This window comes from Coregonus clupeaformis, chromosome 27, assembly GCF_020615455.1.
Source record: "Coregonus clupeaformis isolate EN_2021a chromosome 27, ASM2061545v1, whole genome shotgun sequence".
Taxonomy (NCBI): Eukaryota; Metazoa; Chordata; class Actinopteri; order Salmoniformes; family Salmonidae; genus Coregonus; species Coregonus clupeaformis.
The window spans coordinates 13,057,234-13,079,879 of record NC_059218.1 but is presented as its reverse complement, the minus strand read 5'-3'; the positions used below and the strand labels follow the sequence as shown (position 1 = coordinate 13,079,879).

Sequence of the window (22,646 nt, the reverse complement as noted above, 5' to 3'; positions counted from 1 at the left end):
AACATCAGCACAATAACTTCGCATTGTCACTCTATTCCCCTCTCACTTGTTCACCTTTGATGCTGCCAGACCTGGGTCAAATACTTGAGCGCTGTAATTTAGTTTGGCTGGCACAATGGAAGCAATAGAAACGTGACAAAAGTCCCAAAAGTGCAAACTCCAAGCTAGTAAATGTAGTGCCCCTCAACCAGTCTACTTTACAGTATTTGATATGTATTTGACCCAGGTTATCTGCCAGTAGATTGAAAGACCTGGACCTTGATGTTTGCAACCTGTGTAGTAGGTGAGCAGGCTAGGCACTCTGTCGGCTGCTGTCCTTTCACCTGGGGCATATTCAGGAGGATGCAACGTTACAAATTGTTTACTCTAATCTTATCTACTTGAAGAATCATGAATCACTTGAACATGGGTCTCTGATTCAGAGGCAAGCACCTTACCAAAGATCGCTACACTATATACCCAGAGAGAAGCATGTCTGTATTCCTCTATCTGAACTTTCTGTAGCATAATGCCCTCCTGGGAAAGCCCCTGGATCGCCCCTCTTCCTTGTGAGAGAAGCCCATCCCAGTCAGGACTCCTCAGTGGTGGAACGAATCTCCCCCTGCTGTCAGTGCAGCTGTGGTGAGCTGGGATTTGACATGGGTTGGAACTGGATTGGTGGGCATAACAAAACAGGGCACCTCCGTAGGAAATGAAATATCAATGTGGTTTGAGCACCCCCATGATTCTTTAACTGCATAAAACACGAGGCGGAACAACATCTGAAGGGGAACAGAATTTAACATTATTATATTATTATTAACACAACACAGGATTTTTTCAAAAACTGGATTAAATGTTGTTTTTTTAGACTGGGCCCTGGGTTCGAGTCTCAACCAATCCACACACTGAATTCGCTACATTGGTGTCAGAAGTGAGATAGTGAAGGAGGGGTCCTCACTACATGTTCGTCGTCAAACCCACTGGCTCCAGGCCATCTATAAATCACTGCTAGGCAAATCCCCGCCTTATCTTAGCTCATTGGTCACCATAGCAGCACCCACCCGCAGTCTGCGCTCCAGCAGGTATATCTCACTGGTCATTCCCAAAGCCAACACCTCCTTTGGCCGCCATTCCTTCCAGTTCTCTGCTGCCAATGACTGGAACGAATTGCAAAAATCTCTGAAGCTGGAGACTCTTATCTCCCCAATAACTTTAAGCATCAGTTGTCAGAGCACCTTACCGATCACTGCACCTGTACACAGCCCATCTGAAATTAGCCCACCCAACTACCTCATCCCTATATTGTTATTTAATTTGCTCTTTTGCACCCCAGTATCTCTATTTGCACATAATCTCTTGCACATCTAGCATTCCAGTGTTAATACTATTGTAATTATTCTGCACTATAGCCTATTTATTGCCTTACCTCCATAACTTGCTACATTTGCACACACTGTATATATATTTTCTGTTGTATTTCTGACTTTATGTTTTTTTTTTACCCCATATGTAACTCTGTGTTGTTTTTATTGCACTACTTTGCTTTATCTTGGCCAGGTCGCAGTTGTAAATGAGAACCTGTTCTCAACTGGCTTACTTGGTTAAATAAAGGTTAAATAAAAAAAATATATATAGTGTAGTGATCTTTGGTAAGGTGCTTGCCTCTGAATCAGAACCCCTCTGAATTCGCTACAACACTGTCTGACTGATCGGTGGGTGTGATGGGCACCACTGTGGTGGAATTAATAGCAACATCAAATATTCACATTCATATCTGGGTGACAGGGAAAATATTAGGAGTTACATGGCTAAGTATTTTAGTACCATAGTAGCCTACTTGAGGAAATTAGGTTTATGAAAAGGTGCAAGGTTAAATGTATTAATCTCAGTGTAAATAATTGCTCTTTTGTGACATTGTAAAATGACTGTCACTGTACAGTATAACTGTAACAGTTATGACACAAGGAGTTGCTTTTATTACTGCTTTTATGTCTGTAGTATTCCCTAGTGTTCAATTTAACGCTTGCCCAGTTTTGCCTTAAATGCCATAGCAACTGCACAGAAAGGGATCTGCTACAATTTATTGGCACTCCATAGTAAAAATTGTTCTAACAATATTGTGGCCCGTTGATTGGACGGTGATATGATAGAGCTTGGATCCCGATGTCCAGTAGGACGAGGTCTACGATAATTACGTCAACAGAACCTACATCTAAACCAATGACATATAGGAATGTTAAAATATAGGCGTGATAGCCAGCGGAAAACGACCAATGAGGAAACTCAAACTCGTTGAACCTGTCGTGATTGGCAGACCCAAGGCCAATGCGGGAGCGCTCGGGGTAGGTTTTGGTGGTGACCATGAAGAGGGTGTGCACACGGAGAGGGAGATACGCACAAGAGGGAGAAGCTGGCTGGTGGTGCTGAAGATGGCGGATGGTGACAGTGGGAGTGAGCGCGGTGGGAGCAGCGGCGGAGGGGGAGGTGGGAGCGGGTTCCAGCCCTTCCAGAGAGAGCAGGAGACGCAGGAGCTGGCGTCCAAGCGGCTGGACATCCAGAACAAGCGCTTCTACCTGGACGTCAAGCAAAACAACAAGGGCAGGTTCATCAAAATCGCCGAGGTGGGGGCCGGGGGCTCCAAAAGTCGCCTGACCCTGTCCATGTCAGTTGCGGCGGAGTTTCGCGATTACCTGGGGGATTTCATAGAACACTACGCCCAACTGGGGCCTAGCAGCCCGGAGCAGATCGCCCAGTCCTCGGTCGGAGAGGACGGCGGGCCCAGGCGAGCCCTGAAGAGCGAGTTCTTGGTCCGGGAGAACCGTAAATACTACCTCGATCTGAAGGAGAACCAGCGGGGGAGGTTCCTGCGGATCCGACAGACCGTCAACCGAGGGCCCGGGTTCGGAGTAGGTGGGCCGGGAGGAGGCATGCAGGCCGGCCAGACCATAGCCCTTCCGGCCCAAGGCTTAATAGAGTTTAGAGACGCCCTTGCAAAGCTTGTAGATGATTATGGTGGAGACGAAGAGGAATTGGCCTGTGGAACGGCGGTTGGGGGCTATGGGGAGCTTCCTGAGGGCACATCCATCATGGTGGACTCTAAACGGTTCTTTTTCGACGTCGGGTCCAACAAATACGGCGTGTTCCTGCGAGTGAGCGAGGTCAAACCGAGCTACAGGAACTCTATCACCATCCCGTTCAAAGCGTGGGGAAAGTTCGGAGGGGCTTTCAGCCGCTATGCCGAGGAAATGAAAGAGATCCAGGAGCGACAGCGGGATAAAATGTACGAGAGGAAAGAGGAATCGGAGGGAGAGGAGGTGGATGATGACTGAGTAGTTGAAACAGCTGATAGAATTCAGTTCACACAGTGAGATCTGCAATATTATATGTGGCAGAAATGACAGATTTAAGTGCATGACGAATCGAACTTTAATACAAAAAAATATCGTGGCATAAAAAGTACGTTTGAAATGGGAACCATTGTTGATGTATTATTAAAACCTGGAGTTTGTTAATGAAAGTTATGGGGCGAAGAGTGGCTAAATGAAACCTTTCTCATGGGTTAAAGAAATTTATGAAATTTATGTTTTGTAAAAAAAAAAGAGAAATATCCCTAAAACCAGCAACTTGGTTTTCATAACAGTTTCAGAAGCCAATGAAATCTTTATAATAAATGTTTCCTTTAAAATATAGATATATATTTAAAAGAGTAAGGAGTTGACCCCATTTAATGTAGCTATTATTTCCATTGCTCCTTGTAAGGAGAGAACCAGCATCCATTGTATCCCTGTTCTAGGTCTCTCCTATGTGGTCAGTGTGTGTGGTATCCTTACAAGTTAGTGAAAGTAGTAGGAAAGAATGTCTAGAATAATTGTCATTTTTTTCTGGAGGTTTATATTTGGTGTTAATTGATGGAGGTGGGGAAAGCTATATAACATGGGCTGTGCCAAAGCAGGCCCCTTAACAGACGATTATGATGATAAACGTTACGGAGATAACTATATCTGCAGGCTTATCTGAAGGCCTTGGAGACTAAATTGGAGACTTGTGCTAACATAGTTAGCCCACAGTATCATGTCATCCTCCAAACAAATAGGCCTAAACATGGTAGATGAGTGAATGGTTGTCTATTTTTATTTTTTATAAACATGTAAATGCCTGACAATATTTACTAGGTCTGTTTCCTGGGACTTATTTTATTTGTAAGTAACTTATATTATCTTGTAAGATTATGTCAGAGGGGAGCAGAGCAGTGTGCCATCTCCCACAGCAATGTGGCCTGGTATCAAGAGAGTGGCAGGCCTATTAACCAATCGGCAACCAGAAAAGACAGTCTCTTCCTGCTGCTTCCCAGTTCGGAACAGTTTGTGCATATATTATGCCAATATTTTGACGTTTTTGTACGTTTGGTCTTCGGCTGTTTGTGCACAATTTTCTCTCGAATGCAAGCCGAAGTCAGTAGCTGAAGTCTACGCCCCTTTCGACGGATTGGTCAAAAGTATGCACATTTTTTCACTTGAGAAATACTGATGGAAAAAGATCTCCTCTGCAAAAACATCCAAATGAATGACATATTTCTTGAGTTATATTAGAACAAATTTAGTGTGCACGAACAGCCGGAAAAAACCCTTGCCGAAGACCAAAACGAAGAAAAACGTCACACAAGTTGTCATAATATATGCGCAAACTATTCCGAACTGTTTTGGATGGGAAGCATGCGGATGCCTTTACCCACACACCAACACTGTGCCCCAGAGGAGCTACTAGAACTGTCACCCAGCCAGCCCAGAGTGTGTGGGGCATCAAGGATAAGGTACCAACACTGTCTCAGAGCCCAGGTATCAGCACCGCCACACCACTGACGCCTCTGGACCGTAACAATTGGATGAATGGTTTCCTTTTTATTTAGAAAGATAACTATATTGAAAGAAGATTATACTTCTAAGTGAGAAGATTTAAAAAAAACCTAGCATACAATATTTTTTACCTTATCTTAAAATACCTTGAAAAGTATATGAATTATAGATGTGTAACGCAGGCTTATGAAACAGCTGGGATGCGACCGAATTGTCCATGTTTTTTTCTTTGTTTATTCTCACTTTAATTTGTTGCTTTTCTCCCAGAGAGTGAAATAAATAACACTTCTGTGATTAAAAAAATAATAATTAATGCAATAGATATTGTGATTGTATACTTTAGAAAACCCTTTCTCTACCTCGTCTCCACTCCAACACAACCAGTAGCTGCTAAAAAGGAGTTCAAAGTTCTCCATTTTAACTTACTCTTCTTAGGTTGAAACAGGCGGGCACTTCATCCTCTCAAGTGTTCCTTTAAGTATTAGATTTTCGGCTCCTACACATCTATCAAACTACAGCCAGTTGAAATAATTGTCACAGTGTGTAGTCCCAGTTGGTCTCTGTTACTCGTAGTTGTTCCCGATTTAACATGTAGAATCAGCCAAGGGAAATGCATCACCGGACGTTTGTTGGCTGTGGACTAGTTGGATAGATGGGTAGGAGCCTTCATGTTACACATTCTAAACATTCTGAAGTCGCCTTCTGTTTAACTTATGCCATATTCTCCTTTAATTATGTTGTCATCAAGGCAATTAGGTTTTATTTTTGTAATTGGAAAAGACTACTAAATGATGTACTGTAAGTACATGGAAAAGCAAACTCAAAGCACTGCCTGACATTCTCGGCTCAATTGAATTAAGTATTTAACGTACCTAGTAATCCAATTGCTTCATGATGCTAAGAATGTGTGTATGGATTCTTTGCCACTTTTTGTTGTTGCACTTTGAGATACCAAACACAGATACCAAACACAATGTCGTGTTACGTATTAGTTTCACAGCCAATTTAGTGGAGATGTGGTCTCCAGTCTTCTCCCCAGCAGAATCTCAGTAGTGACACAGCAGCTGTCGTAGACGTGTGCTCTGCTCTAGCACCATATCAATACCGTATTATTTTCATCAGTCAATGAAAGAGCTCTTAGGAAAACAGACTCACATCTCCAGCCTAAACATTCACCTCAACACAGCACAAGGTAAATGTCTCAATCATACAGTAGAAATAGGAATTAGAATGCATATCTTTCTGGTTTTGATCAACACTAAATAAATGTGTGTTTGAGATACACAGATTCTGCTTAGATACAGTGGGGGAAAAAAGTTTTTAGTCAGCCACCAATTGTGCAAGTTCTCCCACTTAAAAAGATGAGAGAGGCCTGTAATTCTCATCATAGGTACACATTAACTATGACAGACAAAATGAGAAAAAAAACCCAGAAAATCACATTGTAGGATTTTTTATGAATTTATTTGCAAATTATGGTGGAAAATGAGTATTTGGTCAATTACAAAAGTTTCTCAATACTTTGTTATATACCCTTTGTTGGCAATGACACAGGTCAAACGTTTTCTGTAAGTCTTCACAAGGTTTTCACACACTGTTGCTGGTATTTTGGCCCATTCCTCCATGCAGATCTTCTCTAGAGCAGTGATGTTTTGGGGCTGTCGCTGGGCAACACGGACTTTCAACTCCCTCCAAAGATTTTCTATGGGGTTGAGATCTGGAGACTGGCTAGGCCACTCCAGGACCTTGAAATGCTTCTTACGAAGCCACTCCTTCGTTGCCCGGGCGGTGTGTTTGGGATCATTGTCATGCTGAAAGTCTTTCCTTTACACGGATCAGTCGTCCTGGTCCCTTTGCAGAAAAACAGCACCAAAGCATGATGTTCCCACCCCCATGCTTCACAGTAGGTATGGTGTTCTTTGGATGCAACTCAGCATTCTTTGTCCTCCAAACACGACAAGTTGAGTTTTTACCAAAAAGTTATATTTTGGTTTCATCTGACCATATGACATTCTCCCAATCCTCTTCTGGATCATCCAAATGCACTCTAGCAAACTTCAGACGGGCCTGGACATGTACTGGCTTAAGCAGGGTGACACGTCTGGCACTGCAGGATTTGAGTCCCTGGCGGTGTAGTGTGTTACTGATGGTAGGCTTTGTTACTTTGGTCCCAGCTCTCTGCAGGTCATTCACTAGGTCCCCCCCGTGTGGTTCTGGGATTTTTGCTCACCGTTCTTGTGATCATTTTGACCCCACGGGGTGAGATCTTGCGTGGAGCCCCAGATCGAGGGAGATTATCAGTGGTCTTGTATGTCTTCCATTTCCTAATAATTGCTCCCACAGTTGATTTCTTCAAACCAAGCTGCTTACCTATTGCAGATTCAGTCTTCCCAGCCTGGTGCAGGTCTACAATTTTGTTTCTGGTGTCCTTTGACAGCTCTTTGGTCTTGGCCATAGGGGAGTTTGGAGTGTGACTGTTTGAGGTTGTGGACAGGTGTCTTTTATACTGATAACAAGTTCAAACAGGTGCCATTAATACAGGTAACGAGTGGAGGACAGAGGAGCCTCCTAAAGAAGAAGTTACAGGTCTGTGAGATCCAGAAATCTTGCTTGTTTGTAGGTGACCAAATACTTATTTTCCAACATAATTTGCAAATAAATTCATAAAAAATCCTACAATGTGATTTTCTGGAGAAAAAAATCTCAATTTGTCTGTCATAGTTGACGTGTACCTATGATGAAAATTACAGGCCTCTCTCATCTTTTTAAGTGGGAGAACTTGCACAATTGGTGGCTGACTAAATACTTTTTTCCCCCACTGTAGGTCTGCACTGATGATAGGATCATTATCAACAGCAAAGTATCTGTTGATTTGTATAATCTATGTACCTCGAACAAGTATGCCTCCATCAGACCAAATTAAACTAGGGATTGCATGCTTGAGTAGAGTTGTTCTTAACCACAGGTCTCGGATCAGAGTACCTTACCCCAAATCCCACACACTTACCCCACCAGACATGCCACCAGGGGTCTTTTCACACTCCCCAAATTCCCCATTCCCTTCCATCTCATATTGCTCAAATGAACAGCAAACCTGGTTAAAAAACCTCAGATAAAGCAACACCTCACGGCACAATGCCTCTCCCCTATTTGACCTAGATAGTTTGTGTGTATGTATTGATATGTAAGCTATGTGTGCCGTTTTTAAAATTTATGTAGTTCTGTCCTTGAGCTGTTCTTGTCTATTAATGTTCTGTATTATGTCATGTTTCATGTTTTGTGTGGACCCCAGGAAGAGTAGCTGCTGCATTTGCAACGGTTAATGGGGATAGTAATAAAATACCAAATACCAACCTTTACTATTCTGGGGGGTGAAAAAATATCTGACCCAATATCTGAGGTTAGGGGTGACTTCTACCTACAACATGTGGCGTGGTGAAAGTATGTGCCATGTCGGCTAAGGAGAGGAGGGTGAGCTCTGTCATAAGAAGCAGGAGGAAGACTATTGTAGGGGTAACCTGACTCCCCCTCCTCCCCTGCATTGGTCTCTTCCTCTGTTCTCTGGGCCTATCAGGTCTCTTGCCCTCTTTATATCTCTCTTTACTCTCACACACGCACTGCTTCTTTTTCTTCCTTCTTTCTCACACTGCTTCTTTCCCTTCTCTATCTCTCTCTTTCTCTGTTTGTAAATCTGGAGTGAGGGCAGCTGTTGGAGCATCCGTGCACGTCTGTGTGTGTGTGTGTGTGCTGACAGGGCAGCGGGTGCTATTTTAATGTGGGAGGCCTGGACAGACTAACATTCCTCCCGTCCTGCTTAGGAGTCAACTGTGCCATTAGATCCCGAGTGCCTGACGCGCACGTGCATGATACATGATACATACATAACCACACACATATGGCCTCACTCACACACACTCACTCACATTCTCTAACACACACTCTCTCACAAGGGTTTGATTGTGTCAAAGCCTGCTCACACAAACCCAATTACAGACAAATGACAGACATTCAGAGAGAAGGAGCCTGGCCGGACAGGACTGGCACAGATGCTCAGTCTCTCAGAGAGTGTGTGAACACACACACACACACAGCGCTGTATACCTCACCCCGGATCATCCTACTAGACAGGTTATTTATACCAACCTTTCTGTCTGGTCTAAGCAGCTGTGATGTGATGGTTAGAGGAGAGAGGTACAACATGACCAACTGCTAGGCCTGCCTGCTCTTCCGGCTGTTTGTGCTCTGGTGTATTGTATTGTGTGGTGTGTGTTGGTTGTGTAGCAGTTGGTGAGTCACTGAGGGAATGGATGGTGTGTGTGTGTCTCCAGGCAGGCTGGGTAGATAGAGCCTAATCAGAGACGGCAGCGTTTGGCCTGTGAATCAACTGAATGAGTGACACAGCGCTCTCACACAGCTTCTGCCAATTCTACTGTCAGCACACCTCCCCTCTCTTCCTCCCCTTCCTTCCCTTCTCTCCCTCTCTCTTCTCCTGTCCTCTGTCAAACTGTTTATGTGAAGCAGAGCAGGGAAGTTAACTGTCTCACTGAGTTTGTTGTTATTCACATGACTCTGGTGTGTGTGTGTGAGAGAGAGAGAGAGAGAGAGGGTTGTGGATGATTCTGGAAAAACACTTTCCCCCTCGAGGATGATAACGTGTTCTTCTACTACTACTACTACCTCCCTGCAGTGCAGTATGGGTCAGTATCGATGTTACTCCTTTAGGCTGTGCAAGCTATAATACATAAAGTTCCCCCATTGACACTGTTATGAGGTCAGTTTTATGTCCAAACTGCTCCTAGTCCCCCTCCCACCACCCAACACACACACACAGAGGCATAGTTGCAGAAAAGAAGCTAGCACATGCCCTTATTAGCAAGAAACGGCACAAGCGCTTATTAGCAAGCGACAGAGGGTGGGGTGGAGGATGAGGAGGAGGGGGAGGAGGGGGATGAGAGGGAGAGAGTGAGGAAGAGGAAGTTAGGAAGTCTAGGAAGGGAGGGGAGAGTGGAGGGGTTAGCTCTATATACCCTGTGTCAGTGTGTGGACAGATTGACAGGAAGCGCCTCTCATACATAGAGGAAAGGGCCAATGGGCTGCTGGGCTCTCCACTAATCAGATTTCCCCTGTGACAAATTTGACTTCCATCTCTCTAAACTGAGAGGAGGATTTGCCGTTAGAAACAAATCTATGGTCAGTTTTGCATTATAAGTTGTCCCCTGGGCACAGATCTAGGATCAGCTTACCCTCCCCAAATTCTAACCTTAATAGTTATGGGGGACTGTAACACTGACCTTAGATCAGTGTCTAGGTGCAATGTCATCCTACTGTCCTACTAGAATTTATGTCCTGACTGACCCCCTCCTTTCCTCACAGACAGCCTCGCTGACCTCAACCTCCCTTCCACCCCAACGTTAAACACACACACTAACACACACATCTTCTCTTCTTCAAGACGGGATGAGTGTGTGTGTGTGAGAGAGAGAGAGCACACAAAAACCTATACATACCTCGGCCTAAACATCAGTGCCACAGGTAACATCCACAAAGCTGTGAACGATCTGAGAGACAACGCCATCAAAAGGAACATAAAGTTTGACATCCCAATTAGGATCTGGCTAAAAATACTTGAATCAGTTATAGAACCCATTGCCCTTTACGGTTGTGAGGTCTGGGGTCCGCTCACCAACCAAGGACACCAAATTAAGACTGCATGCATAATTCTGCAAAAATATGCTTGGTGTACAACTTCAAACACCAAATAATGCATGCAGAGCTGAATTAGGCCGATACCTGCTAATTATCCAAATCCAGAAAAGAGCCGTTAAATTCTACAACCACCTAAAAGGAAGCGATTCCCAAACCTTCCATAACAAAGCCATCACCTACAGAGAGATGAACCTGGAGAAGAGTCCCCTATGCAAGCCCGTCCTGGGGCATTGTTCACAAACATAAACAGAGCCCCAGGACAGCCTCACAATGAGACCCAACCAAACCATGAGAAAACTAAAAGATAGCTACTTGACACATTGGAAAGAATTAACAAGATAACAGAGCAATCTAGAACGCTATTTGGCCTTAAACAGCTTTGACTATGTACAGACTCAGTGTGCATATCCTTGCTATTGAGAGCGGCTGCCATAGGCAGACCTGGCTCTCAAGAGAAGACAGGCTATGTGCACACTGCCCACAAAATGAGGTGGAAACTGAGCTGCACTTCCTAACCTCCTGCCAAATGTAGGACCATATTAGAGACATATTTCCCTCAGATTACACAGACCCACAAAGAATTCGAAAAACAAATCAAATTTTGATAAACTCCCTTATCTACTGGGTGAAATACCTTAGTGTGCCATCACAGCAGCAATATTTGTGACCTGTTACCACAAGAAAAGGGCAACCAGAACAAACATCATTGTAAATACAAACAAAATGTATGTTAATTTATTTTCCCTTTTGTACTTTAACTATTTGCACATTGTTACAACACTGTATATATCCATAATATGACATTTGAAAGGCCTCTATTCCTTTGGAACTTTTGTGAGTGTAATGTTTACTGTTCATTTTTTATTATTTATTAGACTTTTGTTTATGATCTATTTCACTTGCTTTGACAATGTAAACATATGTTTTCCATGCCAATAAAGCCCTTTGAATTGGAGAGAGAGAGAGAGAGAGAGAGAGAGAGAGAGAGAGAGAGAGAGAGAGAGAGAGAGAGAGAGAGAGAGAGAGAGAGAGAGAGAGAGAAGTGAGGCGGTGAGCCATAATACCACACTGGGCTCTGTGCCAGATTAAACTGGGATTATTCCACATGCTCCCAGCAGCCCTCTGCCATCACGCTAAGTGTGTGTGGTTCCAACACTAGAGCAATTTAGGACACCTGTGAAATACTTTTGCTTGGAACACTGTATGACGTCATAGTGTTGGCCGCTGTGTATAAAAGCACTTTATGAAGTTAGAATGAACACTATTATCCCCGTGTGGTTAGATCAGAATGGTAGCTAGCAATAATACACCAACTGTAGTCACTGTCTCATCAGTGGAGATACGCGTCAACTGAGTCACTGAGCACGGTTCCATGCACACAATAGTATGATTATTGTGGATAGTCAGATTAATATAATAGCTTGTTTAAAACGTTTACATTCTTTGCTAGAAGAATGATTTCCCTAATAATCATGTTTACATGGACACATCTGAAATCAGACTACTGATTCGCCAATCAAAATAAACGTTCTACCACAGTGACCATGTTATTTTTGCGAAACCTTTTTGACTCTCAATATTCAGCACAATAGCAACTATTTTACAATCAAGATATTTGATATGGCTTTGAGATATGGAACGGCCGGCCATTGTGAGGGCATAGGTCTCGTGTAGTAGCCTACAACTGCAACGTTTTTTTAGGACATGAATAGGCTACATGTGTACTAGCCGTGGGTATTATATTTAGAGTTAGCGATCTACGCTCTTAGAATTAGTGTTGACTTGAGGAACCCTGGAGATTCTCAAGGAACCATTGCTAGTCAATGGTTCATATTTGCACCTTTGGTTAGTTGAGGGGTTCGTGGAGGAACCTTAAAATGTTTCAGTGTAGCAAAGGGATATAAGAAAGCTCAGGAAATAAATATATATATTTTTATTTGTACACATATTTAACAAAACTACCTCCATACTTCTAATCATTTTTTAAACAGGTATGGTTACCTTCAGACGAGTCCAGTAACACTTGTAGGGGTCATTGAGAACACCATCATGCTCGTGAGAATCTCCCCTTTCCACAGTGGGGTCACATTACCATCCAAACCGTTTGTAGCCCAAACGGTTCAGATGCTACAGCTTTGACAATAAAATATATCAACTATAGTCAAATTGTCAACCCAAAATTCATGACAATCACTGGATTAGGTTGCACATCAAAATATCTTGAATCATGCATTCATTCCTGCTTGGATGTTAAATGAAACAACTTATTTCTTGAATAGCTCAGTAGTCTATTTATTATACTGGGAATTAGGCTATTTTACAAAATGATTACTCATGATTTGGGTCTGATCAAATGATGGGCTGGTGCCACCAGTGACACCTAGGGCTATGGCATCATGAAATTTGTCAGCAGGTGCATGCAAATAACTGCAGGCCTTATGGTAATTGACAATTAATTTACATAAACACATTTGGCATCTCCTGGCTTCCACCCATAGCCCACAAGCCACTGATGCAGATCTTTGGAACATCTACATTTTAATCAATTTATTATAGCCTACAAATACAGTATTTATTTTAGACAGGTCTAAAGAAACATGATATGAAAAAGATCATAAGCCTATTTCAGAAGAACATAAGAGCATACTCTGAGTTGTCCTTATGTTAGGTCCTAATCTGGCTATGCCATATGGCTGTGGGCTACACTAGTTCATTTAGCAGACAAGATCTGCTTAGAATTCCGTGGCGTTATTTTATATTATTTTATAGTAAGAAGAACACAGTTGAACATCGCTGAATAAAATAGAAAGGATATTTTCCCCAAACAATTTCAGAGGAAGTGCGCACATGGCTATTCTCTGTTGAGCTTTAACAAAGAAAAAGGTCCTCCTATATGCTTAAATTAGAGTTATTTATGCAACTTTAGTTGTGATACAAACGTTAAGCTATATGTTTAGATTTGGTCTTTACATATAGTCTACTAATATATGTGTGGAATTATTTTTGATTTAGAATGGCCCACAAAATAAAACGTTAACTGTAGCCTGCACTCAAATAGCGAATGGAGGTTACGTGTGGCGCATCTATAAGACTAGGGGAAGCTTTCCCTAAAGTAAATTAAATTGCCAAACTGATATAGCCTAATTAGCCTACTCCTGTCTATACAGAAATATATAAAATCATTCAAAATAGGCTACTAAAGCATAATTTGGCAACAGAGGATCATTAGCTTAAAATGTGCATTGCCTACAGTGGAAGGAAAGGTAGAACGCGCAATTTGGTCTGATTATTGTTGAGTTGCAACTGTCTGTGAAAAGTAAAGAGGCAAAGCCAGGTATATCACCATTTTTCAAAATACAATTGCAGGAAAAAATTGTTTGGACAGCAAATGGATATTGCTGTAAAGAGAAGACAATGAAAAGACTAATCTGTATTTTAGTTATCAAAATTCTCAATTTATTTGAGCGATCAACAGTATAGCCTATCTTATTGGCATCAGCTGAGAGCATCTGCAATATCTCCAGGTAATATCCTGGAAATGTGCATGTACACCCTGGCCCATCTACTGTTGCTAGCCCCAATTCTGACTTGTGCTCTGATATCTGCTTCACTGATTTCTGCTCTCGTAAAAGCCTGGGTTTTCTGCATGTTAACACTAGAAGCTTATTACCTAAAATGGATCAATTGAAAGTGTGGGTTCACAGCTCCAATCCAGATGTGTTGGTCATTACTGAGACATGGTTAAGAAAGAGTGTTTTGAACACTGATGTTAACCTTTCTGGTTATAACCTTTTTCGGCAAGACAGATCTTCCAAACGTGGTGGAGTGGCAATCTTTACCAAGGAGCACCTTCAGTGCTCGGTTGTCTCCACCAAGTCTGTCCCCAAACATTTTGATTTGCTGGTTTTAAGCATTAAACTTTCAAATAGCTCTTTGTTGACTGTTGCTGGGTGTTATCGTCCACCATCAGCACCGGCCTGTACACCTCAAGAATTCCATTTGGCGAAAGGCTCGGCACACGCATAAAGACCTGGAGAATAAATCCTTCTCCTCACAGCTGCCCATGTCCCTTAATGTTGATGATGTGGTTGTTACTGACAAGGAGCACATGGCTGAGCTCTTTAATCACCACCACATTAAGTCAGGATTCCTATTTGACTCAGCCATGCCTCCTTGCCCGTCCAACATTTCCTCATCTCCCACCCCTTCTAATGCGACTAGCCCCGATGCTCCTCCCTCTTTTCCCCTGCCCCGCTATAAAGTTTCTCCATGCAGGCGGTCACTGAGTCTGAGGTGATAAAGGAGCTCCTTAAACTTGACCCCAAAAATCCATCTGGGTCAGATGGTTTAGACCCTTTCTTCTTTAAGATTGCTGCCCCTATCATCGCCAAGCCTATCTCTGACCTTTTTAACCTTCTCTCCTCTCTGGGGAGGTTCCATTGCTTGGAAGGCAGCCATGGTGTGTCCTTTATTTAAAGGGGGAGATCAAGCAGATCCTACCTGTTATAGGACAATTTATATTTTGCATTACAGGACAATAATCAACTGACTGGCTTTCTTGATGTCTATAGTATTCTCTCTGGTATGCAATCTGGTTTCCGCTCAGGTTATGAATGTGTCACTGCAACCTTAAAGGTCCTAAATGATGTCACCATTGCCCTTGATTCTAAGCAATGTTGTGGTGCTATTTTTATTGACTTTTGATACGGTAGACCATTCCATTCTTGTGTGCCGGCTAAAGAGTATTGGTGTCTCTGAGGGGTTCTTTGGCCTGGTTTGCTAACTACCTCTCTCAAAGAGTGCAGTGTATAAAGTCAGAACATCTGCTGTCTCATCCACTGCCTGTCACCAAGGCAGTACCCCAAGGCTCGATCCTAGGCCCCACGCTCTTCTCAATTTACATCAACAACAAAGCTCAGGCAGTAGGAAGCTCTCTCATCCATTTATATACAGATGATACAGTCTTATACTCAGCTGGCACCTCCCCGGATTTAGTGTTAAACGCTCTACAACAAAGCTTTCTGAGTGTCCAACAAGCTTTCTCTGCCCTTAACCTTGTTCTGAACACCTCCAAAACAAAGGTAATGTGGTTTGGTAAGAACAATGCCCCTCTCCCCACCGGTGTGATTACTACCTCTGAGGGTTTAGAGCTTGAGGTAGTCACCTCATACAAGTACTTGGGAGTATGGCTAGATGGCACACTGTCCTCTCAGCATATATCAAAGCTGCAGGCTAAGGTTAAATCTAGACTTGGTTTCCTCAATCGTAATCGCTCCTCTTTCACCCCAGCTGCCAAACTAACCCTGATTCAGATGACCATCCTACCCATGCTAGATTACGGAGACGTAATTTATAGATCGGCAGGTAAGGGTGCTCTCGAGCGGCTAGATGTTCTTTACCATTCGGCCATCACTGCCCTCTATACTCCTTTGTAAACTGGTGATCTCTGTATACCCGTCGCAAGACCCACTGGTTGATGCTTATTTATAAAATCCTCTTAGGCCTCATTCCCCCCTATCTGAGATACCTACTGCAGCCCTCATCCTCCACATACAACACCCATTCTGTCAGTCACATTCTGTTAAAGGTCCCCAAAGCGCACACATCCCTGGGTCGCTCCTCTTTTCAGTTCGCTGCAGCTAGCGACTGGAACGAGCTGCAAAAACACTCAAACTGGACAGTTTTATCTCCATCTCTTCATTCAAAGACTCAATCATGGACACTCTTACTGACAGTTGTGGCTACTTCGCGTGATCTATTGTTGTCTCTACCTTCTTGCCCTTTGTGCTGTTGTCTGTGCCCAATAATGTTTGTACCATGTTTTGTGCTGCTACCATGTTGTGCTGCTGCCATGTTGTGTTGCTACCATGTTGTTGTCGTGTTGTGTTGCTACCATGCTGTGTTGTCATGTGTTGCTGCCATGCTATGTTGTTGTCATCTTTTTTGCAAACAGTGATTGAGTTATATTATTAGCCTAAATTATGACTGTCCAATCTACTCATCACATTACAAATAGTAGGCGATCTTACATAAGTCTGCAAATGCGATGATGCATGGAATAATTTATTATAAAGGTGAAAATTAGCTTTCCTAAACTTGAAACTCATGCGCCGCCTATGTATGCCAGGTAGGCTACTAAATATAGCAGCATGGGAAAGCTGGGATTCTCTTTTAAATGGTGGCCAGTCAAAACTGTTTTCACACACGATTGCGCAATGACTGGGCTTATAAGAACAAGTTTCACTAGGCTATGTGCTCTCCAACCGTGTTCCTGGAGTGCTAGGCCTATAGGCTATGTTTGGAGTTATTTGGCCACTTTAGTTGTGATACAAACCTTATCAAAACATATAGGCTTATGGGCTAGGCTACATGATATGTAAAAGTTGGGGGGAAATGCTGTATTATGCTGTTTCTTGCCTTACAAGTGATAATACATCATTCACAGGTGATAATATTGTCACCAATCAGATTATTCTACAATTTAATCTTGTCTTTACATACTGCATACTAAATAATATACACTACTGTTCAAAAGTTTGCGGTCATTTAGAAATGTCCTTGTTTTCGAAAGAAAAGCAATTTCTTTGTCCATTAAAAGAACATCAAATTGATCAGAAATACAGTGTAGACATAGTTAATGTTGTGAATGGCTATTGTAGCTGGAATCTGCTGATTTTTTATGGAATATCTACATAGGCGTTGTGATGTCACGAGAGGCTGTGTCCTGGAGGGACGTTACATCCCCCTGAGATGGCTGCAAACCCAGACAGCTATGGCTCCATCTGCTGGTATGGTCGGGAACTCCAACCCTCTATGGCCAATCTTCCCACGCAGCTGAAACCAATCAGGAGCTGATGAGCTGAAGGTTTGTTGAAGGGAAGAGACACGGTCTCCAGGCTGGGCTCTCTGGAGGACAAGAGTGCTGCACGTCCACTTCCATGAGGAATATAAGGATTTGGAGATACTTACCTTTGGGAAATACTCACCTTTGGATATATGCACCTGTGGAAATACGTGTGGGATTTTGGAAGGACGTTTTGCTGGGTTGGCCACTAGCTGCAACGTGGAATACAGTAAGGCTGGGGAAAAGTTATTTGAGCGAGGAGAGTTATGATTTTGGATGTGGAAGAGACATCCCTGAACTGTTAACCCTTAAGAGCCACCAGAGAACAGAATTGTGTTATACTTTCGTTAATTTCCCAAGACCTTTAATAAAATCCTTGTTTTGTTTGAACCTTGTCTCCTTGCACTACTTGAGCAATCCCGCTGAAAGCTGTGTAGCCTCTCGTGACATCACAGATGGTGGAGAATACGGGCACGCTCAAGCGTTAATAGTGCATGGCAGAGGAGGATACCGAAGGTTTGATCACCCAGTTTTCCAAGTTGGCCGTAGGCTCCCCCGCCGACTGAAATGGAGGACATATTGAAAGCCCTTGTTGCTGGCCAGCACGCCCAGATGCAAGCAAACGTGGCTCTCTTGGAGGAGCAAAAGAAAGCCAACCTTCTGAAGGCAGAGGAATTGCAGTTGCAGAGACAGAGGGTGGTCCAAAATACCCGCCCAATAAAGGCAAGTGACTTTATATCTAAGATGGGAGCTACCGATGACATTGAGGCATACCTGCATGCATTTGAGGCCACGGCCACTAGGGAAGCCTGGCCCAAGCAACAGTGGGTTGGTCTGTTAGCCCCCTTCCTAACCGGGGAATCGCTGAATGCTGTCCGGGACCTGGGCCCTGACCAGGTTACTGACTATGATGCCCGTATTCTCCACCATCTGTGATGTCACGAGAGGCTACACAGCTTTCAGCGGGATTGCTCAAGTAGTGCAAGGAGACAAGGTTCAAACAAAACAAGGATTTTATTAAAGGTCTTGGGAAATTAACGAAAGTATAACACAATTCTGTTCTCTGGTGGCTCTTAAGGGTTAACAGTTCAGGGATGTCTCTTCCACATCCAAAATCATAACTCTCCCTCGCTCAAATAACTTTTCCCCAGCCTTACTGTATTCCACGTTGCAGCTAGTGGCCAACCCAGCAAAACGTCCTTCCAAAATCCCACACGTATTTCCACAGGTGCATATATCCAAAGGTGAGTATTTCCCAAAGGTAAGTATCTCCAAATCCTTATATTCCTCATGGAAGTGGACGTGCAGCACTCTTGTCCTCCAGAGAGCCCAGCCTGGAGACCGTGTCTCTTCCCTTCAACAAACCTTCAGCTCATCAGCTCCTGATTGGTTTCAGCTGCGTGGGAAGATTGGCCATAGAGGGTTGGAGTTCCCGACCATACCAGCAGATGGAGCCATAGCTGTCTGGGTTTGCAGCCATCTCAGGGGGATGTAACGTCCCTCCAGGACACAGCCTCTCGTGACATCACAGCGTACAGAGGCCCATTATCAGCAACCATCAGTCCTGTGTTCCAATGGCACGTTGTGTTTGCTAATCCAAGTTTATCATTTTAAAAGGCTAATTGATAATTAGAAAACACTTTTGCAATTATGTTAGCACAGCTGAAAACTGTTGTGCTGATTAAAGAAGCAATAAAACTGGCCTTCTTGAGACTAGTTGAGTATCTGGAGCATCAGCAATTGTGGGTTCGATTACAGGCTCAAAATGGCCATAAACAAATAACTTTCTTCTGAAACTCGTCAGTCTATTACTGTTCTGAGAAATGAAGGCTATTCCATGCGAGAAATTGCCAAGAATCTGAAGTTCTCGTACAAAGCTGTGTACTACTCCCTTCACAGAACAGCGCAATCTGGCTCTAACCAGAATAGAAAGAGGAATGGGAGGCCCCGGTGCACAACTGAGCAAGATGACAAATACATTAGTGTCTAGTTTGAGAAACAGGTGCCTCACAGGTCCTCAACTGGCAGCTTCATTAAATAGTACCTACAAAACACCAGTCTCAACGTCAACAGTGAAGAGGCGACTCCAGGATGCTGACCTTCTAGGCAGAGTTGCAAAGAAAAAGCCATATCTCAGACTGCCCATCTTAATCTTTTCTTTTTATTGGCCAGTCTGATATGGCTTTTTCTTTGCAGCTCTGCCTAGAAGGTCAGCATCCCGGAGTCGCCTCTTCACTGTTGAAGAGCCACATTTCTTCAGCCTCCTGAGGTTGAAGAGGCGCTGTTGCGCCTTCTTCACCACACTGTCTGTGTGGGTGGACCATTTCAGATTGTCAGTGATGTGTATGCCGAGGAACTTGAAGCGTTCCACCTTCTCCACTGCGGTCCCATCAATGTAGATAGGGGCGTGCTCCTGAAGTCCACGATCAGCTCCTTCGTTTTGTTGAGGTTGAGGGAGAGGTTATTTTCTTGGCACCACTCCGCCAGGGCCCTCACCTCCTCCCTGTAGGCTGTCTCGTCATTGTTTGGGATATCTTGATGATTGATGATTGAATTGGAGGCACGTGTGGCCACGCAGTCATGGGTGAACAGGGAGTACAGGAGGGGTCTGAGCACGCACCCTTGTGGGGCCCCTGTGTTGAGGATCAGTGAAGTGGAGGTGTTGTTTCCTACCTTCACCACCTGGGGGCGGCCCGTCAGGAAGTCCAGGACCCAGTTGCACAGGGCGGGGTTCAGACCCAAGACCCCGAGCTTGATGATGAGCTTGGAGGGTACTATGGTGTTGAAGGCTGAGCTATAGTCAATGAACAGCATTCTTACATAGGTATTGCTCTTGTCCAGGTGGGATAAGGTAGTGTGCAGTGCAATGGCGATTCCATCGTCTGTGGATCTATTGGGGCGGTAAGCAAATTGAAGTGGGTCTAGGGTGTCAGGTAAGGTAGAGGCAGACCTGTTGCCAGACCTCAGTCTTAAGGGGGGCATATGAAATGCATGGGAGGGCAGGGCACAATTATTATTAGCCTACAGTACGTATATTTATAATAATCGTATACTCTATTTGCGCAGCACGTAATCAACACATTAAACATAACCAACAGCAATATGACCAGGTAGCCTATAGCCTACACCACATTACATAGAAGCAATGTTATGAATATCCATAAAACACTTGACTATACAACATATTAGATGTAACACCAGAAGCAGCTCTCAAACATTGCATTTTAAAGCAGTCAACAGAGGGATATGCATTGCCATGAGACACACACACGCACGCATATACACACACACACAGAGACTTTGAACCTACCGGTACTTTGAGTGGAGGCAGCGCTGTCCTCTCTCCAGTCCCTCCTGTCGGTACAGCGGGAGGCGGCGTTTCTCCGAGCAGAACCTCCTCATCAAAGTATCCTTCCACTCGGACTTAAACTTGTGAGTGAGGTCCTTTTCAAAAGCAAACTGAATCAGCTGGGCCTTGCGTCTGTGCAGCATACTGCGCCGATGCTCTGAGAAGACACTTTTGAGCGTGGAAAATTAGTTTTCACACATTGCTGTGGAAGCTCCTAAAGTTAGGGCAAGTGTGTAGGATGTGAGAACAGTCGGCATAGCCTGGAGTGCACAGTTGAATGTGCTGAGGATGTTGACTATTGTCCATTTTCCATCTTCGGGGGGAACCGGGGTGTCAGTCATTTTCTTCACCAGGAACTCATGAGCCACAGTATATTCAGATTCAACCACATCAGTTCCAGTTAATACCAGGAGAGGGGTTACCTTTGATGGGTCCAGGAAATTATCCTCGGCCTCTGGGTTCAAAGCAGCCAGTGCGCCATTGAGCTCGCTACTGCGCTCTCCAAAACGCGCATTCATCTCTCCTTGCACAGCATCGATAACACTGTAAAACAATCTCATGAACTCAGTCTTTTCATCTATGTCACTTTGTGGCTGACCAACTGTTTCTTCAACTGCAAATCCGCGGAGGTTCTTATTAATTGTGCGTCTTCTCTTGCTTGGACCAGGGTCGGTCACCGGCACAGCCTCGGTGGCCGATGCTGGAGGAGCGCAGAGATCCCACAGTGCAGAAAACTCGTTTTCTGTGCTCAGTGTCTTCACGCAGTCAGAAGCGCTGTTCACAAGTGTCACCGCAGTGAACAAGTCCATATCTTCGGCCTGTAGTAGTCTGTTAGGCGGCTCGAAAAGTGACAACAGTTTCATAACAAGGTGCGCAATGAAATGAAAACTGCGCTGCGTAATGGCACGAAGCAGCCCCGTAGCCTCGACGCGCACCTCCGCTCCAAGGCCTCGTGTGTTTTCCACCTCGGTCAGTAATGTGGATATGTCGTGAAAACTCTTCACCACAACTTTGACCGTTGCCAAGTGGCCAGTCCATCTCTGGTCCAAGAGACATTTCAGGGTATCGCCTTTGTACAGAATAGCCACGGTTGGCTTCCTGATGAAGTTGTACAGCATGTTGCATACTCCAGAAAAATCATCGACAGCTGCTTCACTGGACATGGCATGAATCACAACCAGATGAAGTTGGTGATTAAAGCAGTGAATATATGGTATGTTACGATCCAGCTTGTTTTGGAGCAATTTCTGCACACCACCATGCCTGCCAGACATGAGTGATGCGCCATCATAAACTTGACTCAGGATATTGTCCGTGCTGAGTCCGGCGCTGGTGAGCTCATCAATGATGACACCTGTCAGAGCCTCTGCATCACCTTTCTCAGATGTGGCCATTACCAAGAGGCGCTCACACTGACAATCCGTGTCAGTTCGGGATCTTTGCGCATGGTGTACTCAAAGAGAGAAAAACAGCCCCATTGAGCTATTATCATCTAGCACACTGGCAAAACCAGCATTATCTCCACGTAATGGCACTTGATTCACCACAAAAAACTCCAGCATATCAATTACAGCTGACATGTAGTATCTGTTGCGAGCCAGTTGCTCTGAATTTAAGAGAGTGGAAATCTCTTTTCCTGTCTCTCTACGTTTTTCACAGGCTAAATGTTCTTTTGAAGCTGCATGCTTATTTAAGCCCTTGCCTGTTCCAATTGCATGTTTCCAATCATTAAATCCCTTAATGGAGAAGGTCGCGTCCGATGATACAGATTTGAATTTCCTGCATGCATAACAAAATGTGGAGTCCTTTTCCACTGAGTACTCAAGCCAGTCCCTGTTCAAATACCAGCTAGAGGAAAATGATCGTTTTTTTTAACCAAACATTTTGACTGGATATTTCCTCAACACAACCT

At 43.9% G+C, this 22,646-nt stretch overlaps 1 protein-coding gene across 1 annotated transcript; it reads left to right on the top strand.

Moving 5' to 3' along the window:
* Window positions 1–2,365: 2,365 nt before the first annotated feature.
* LOC121541452 (transcriptional activator protein Pur-beta) lies at window positions 2,366–5,148 on the top strand. Its single transcript, XM_041850472.2, has one exon. The coding sequence runs from the start codon at window positions 2,412–2,414 to the stop codon at window positions 3,309–3,311; it is 900 nt and encodes a 299-aa protein (XP_041706406.1). The 5' UTR covers window positions 2,366–2,411; the 3' UTR covers window positions 3,312–5,148.
* The last annotated feature ends 17,498 nt before the right edge of the window (window positions 5,149–22,646 follow it).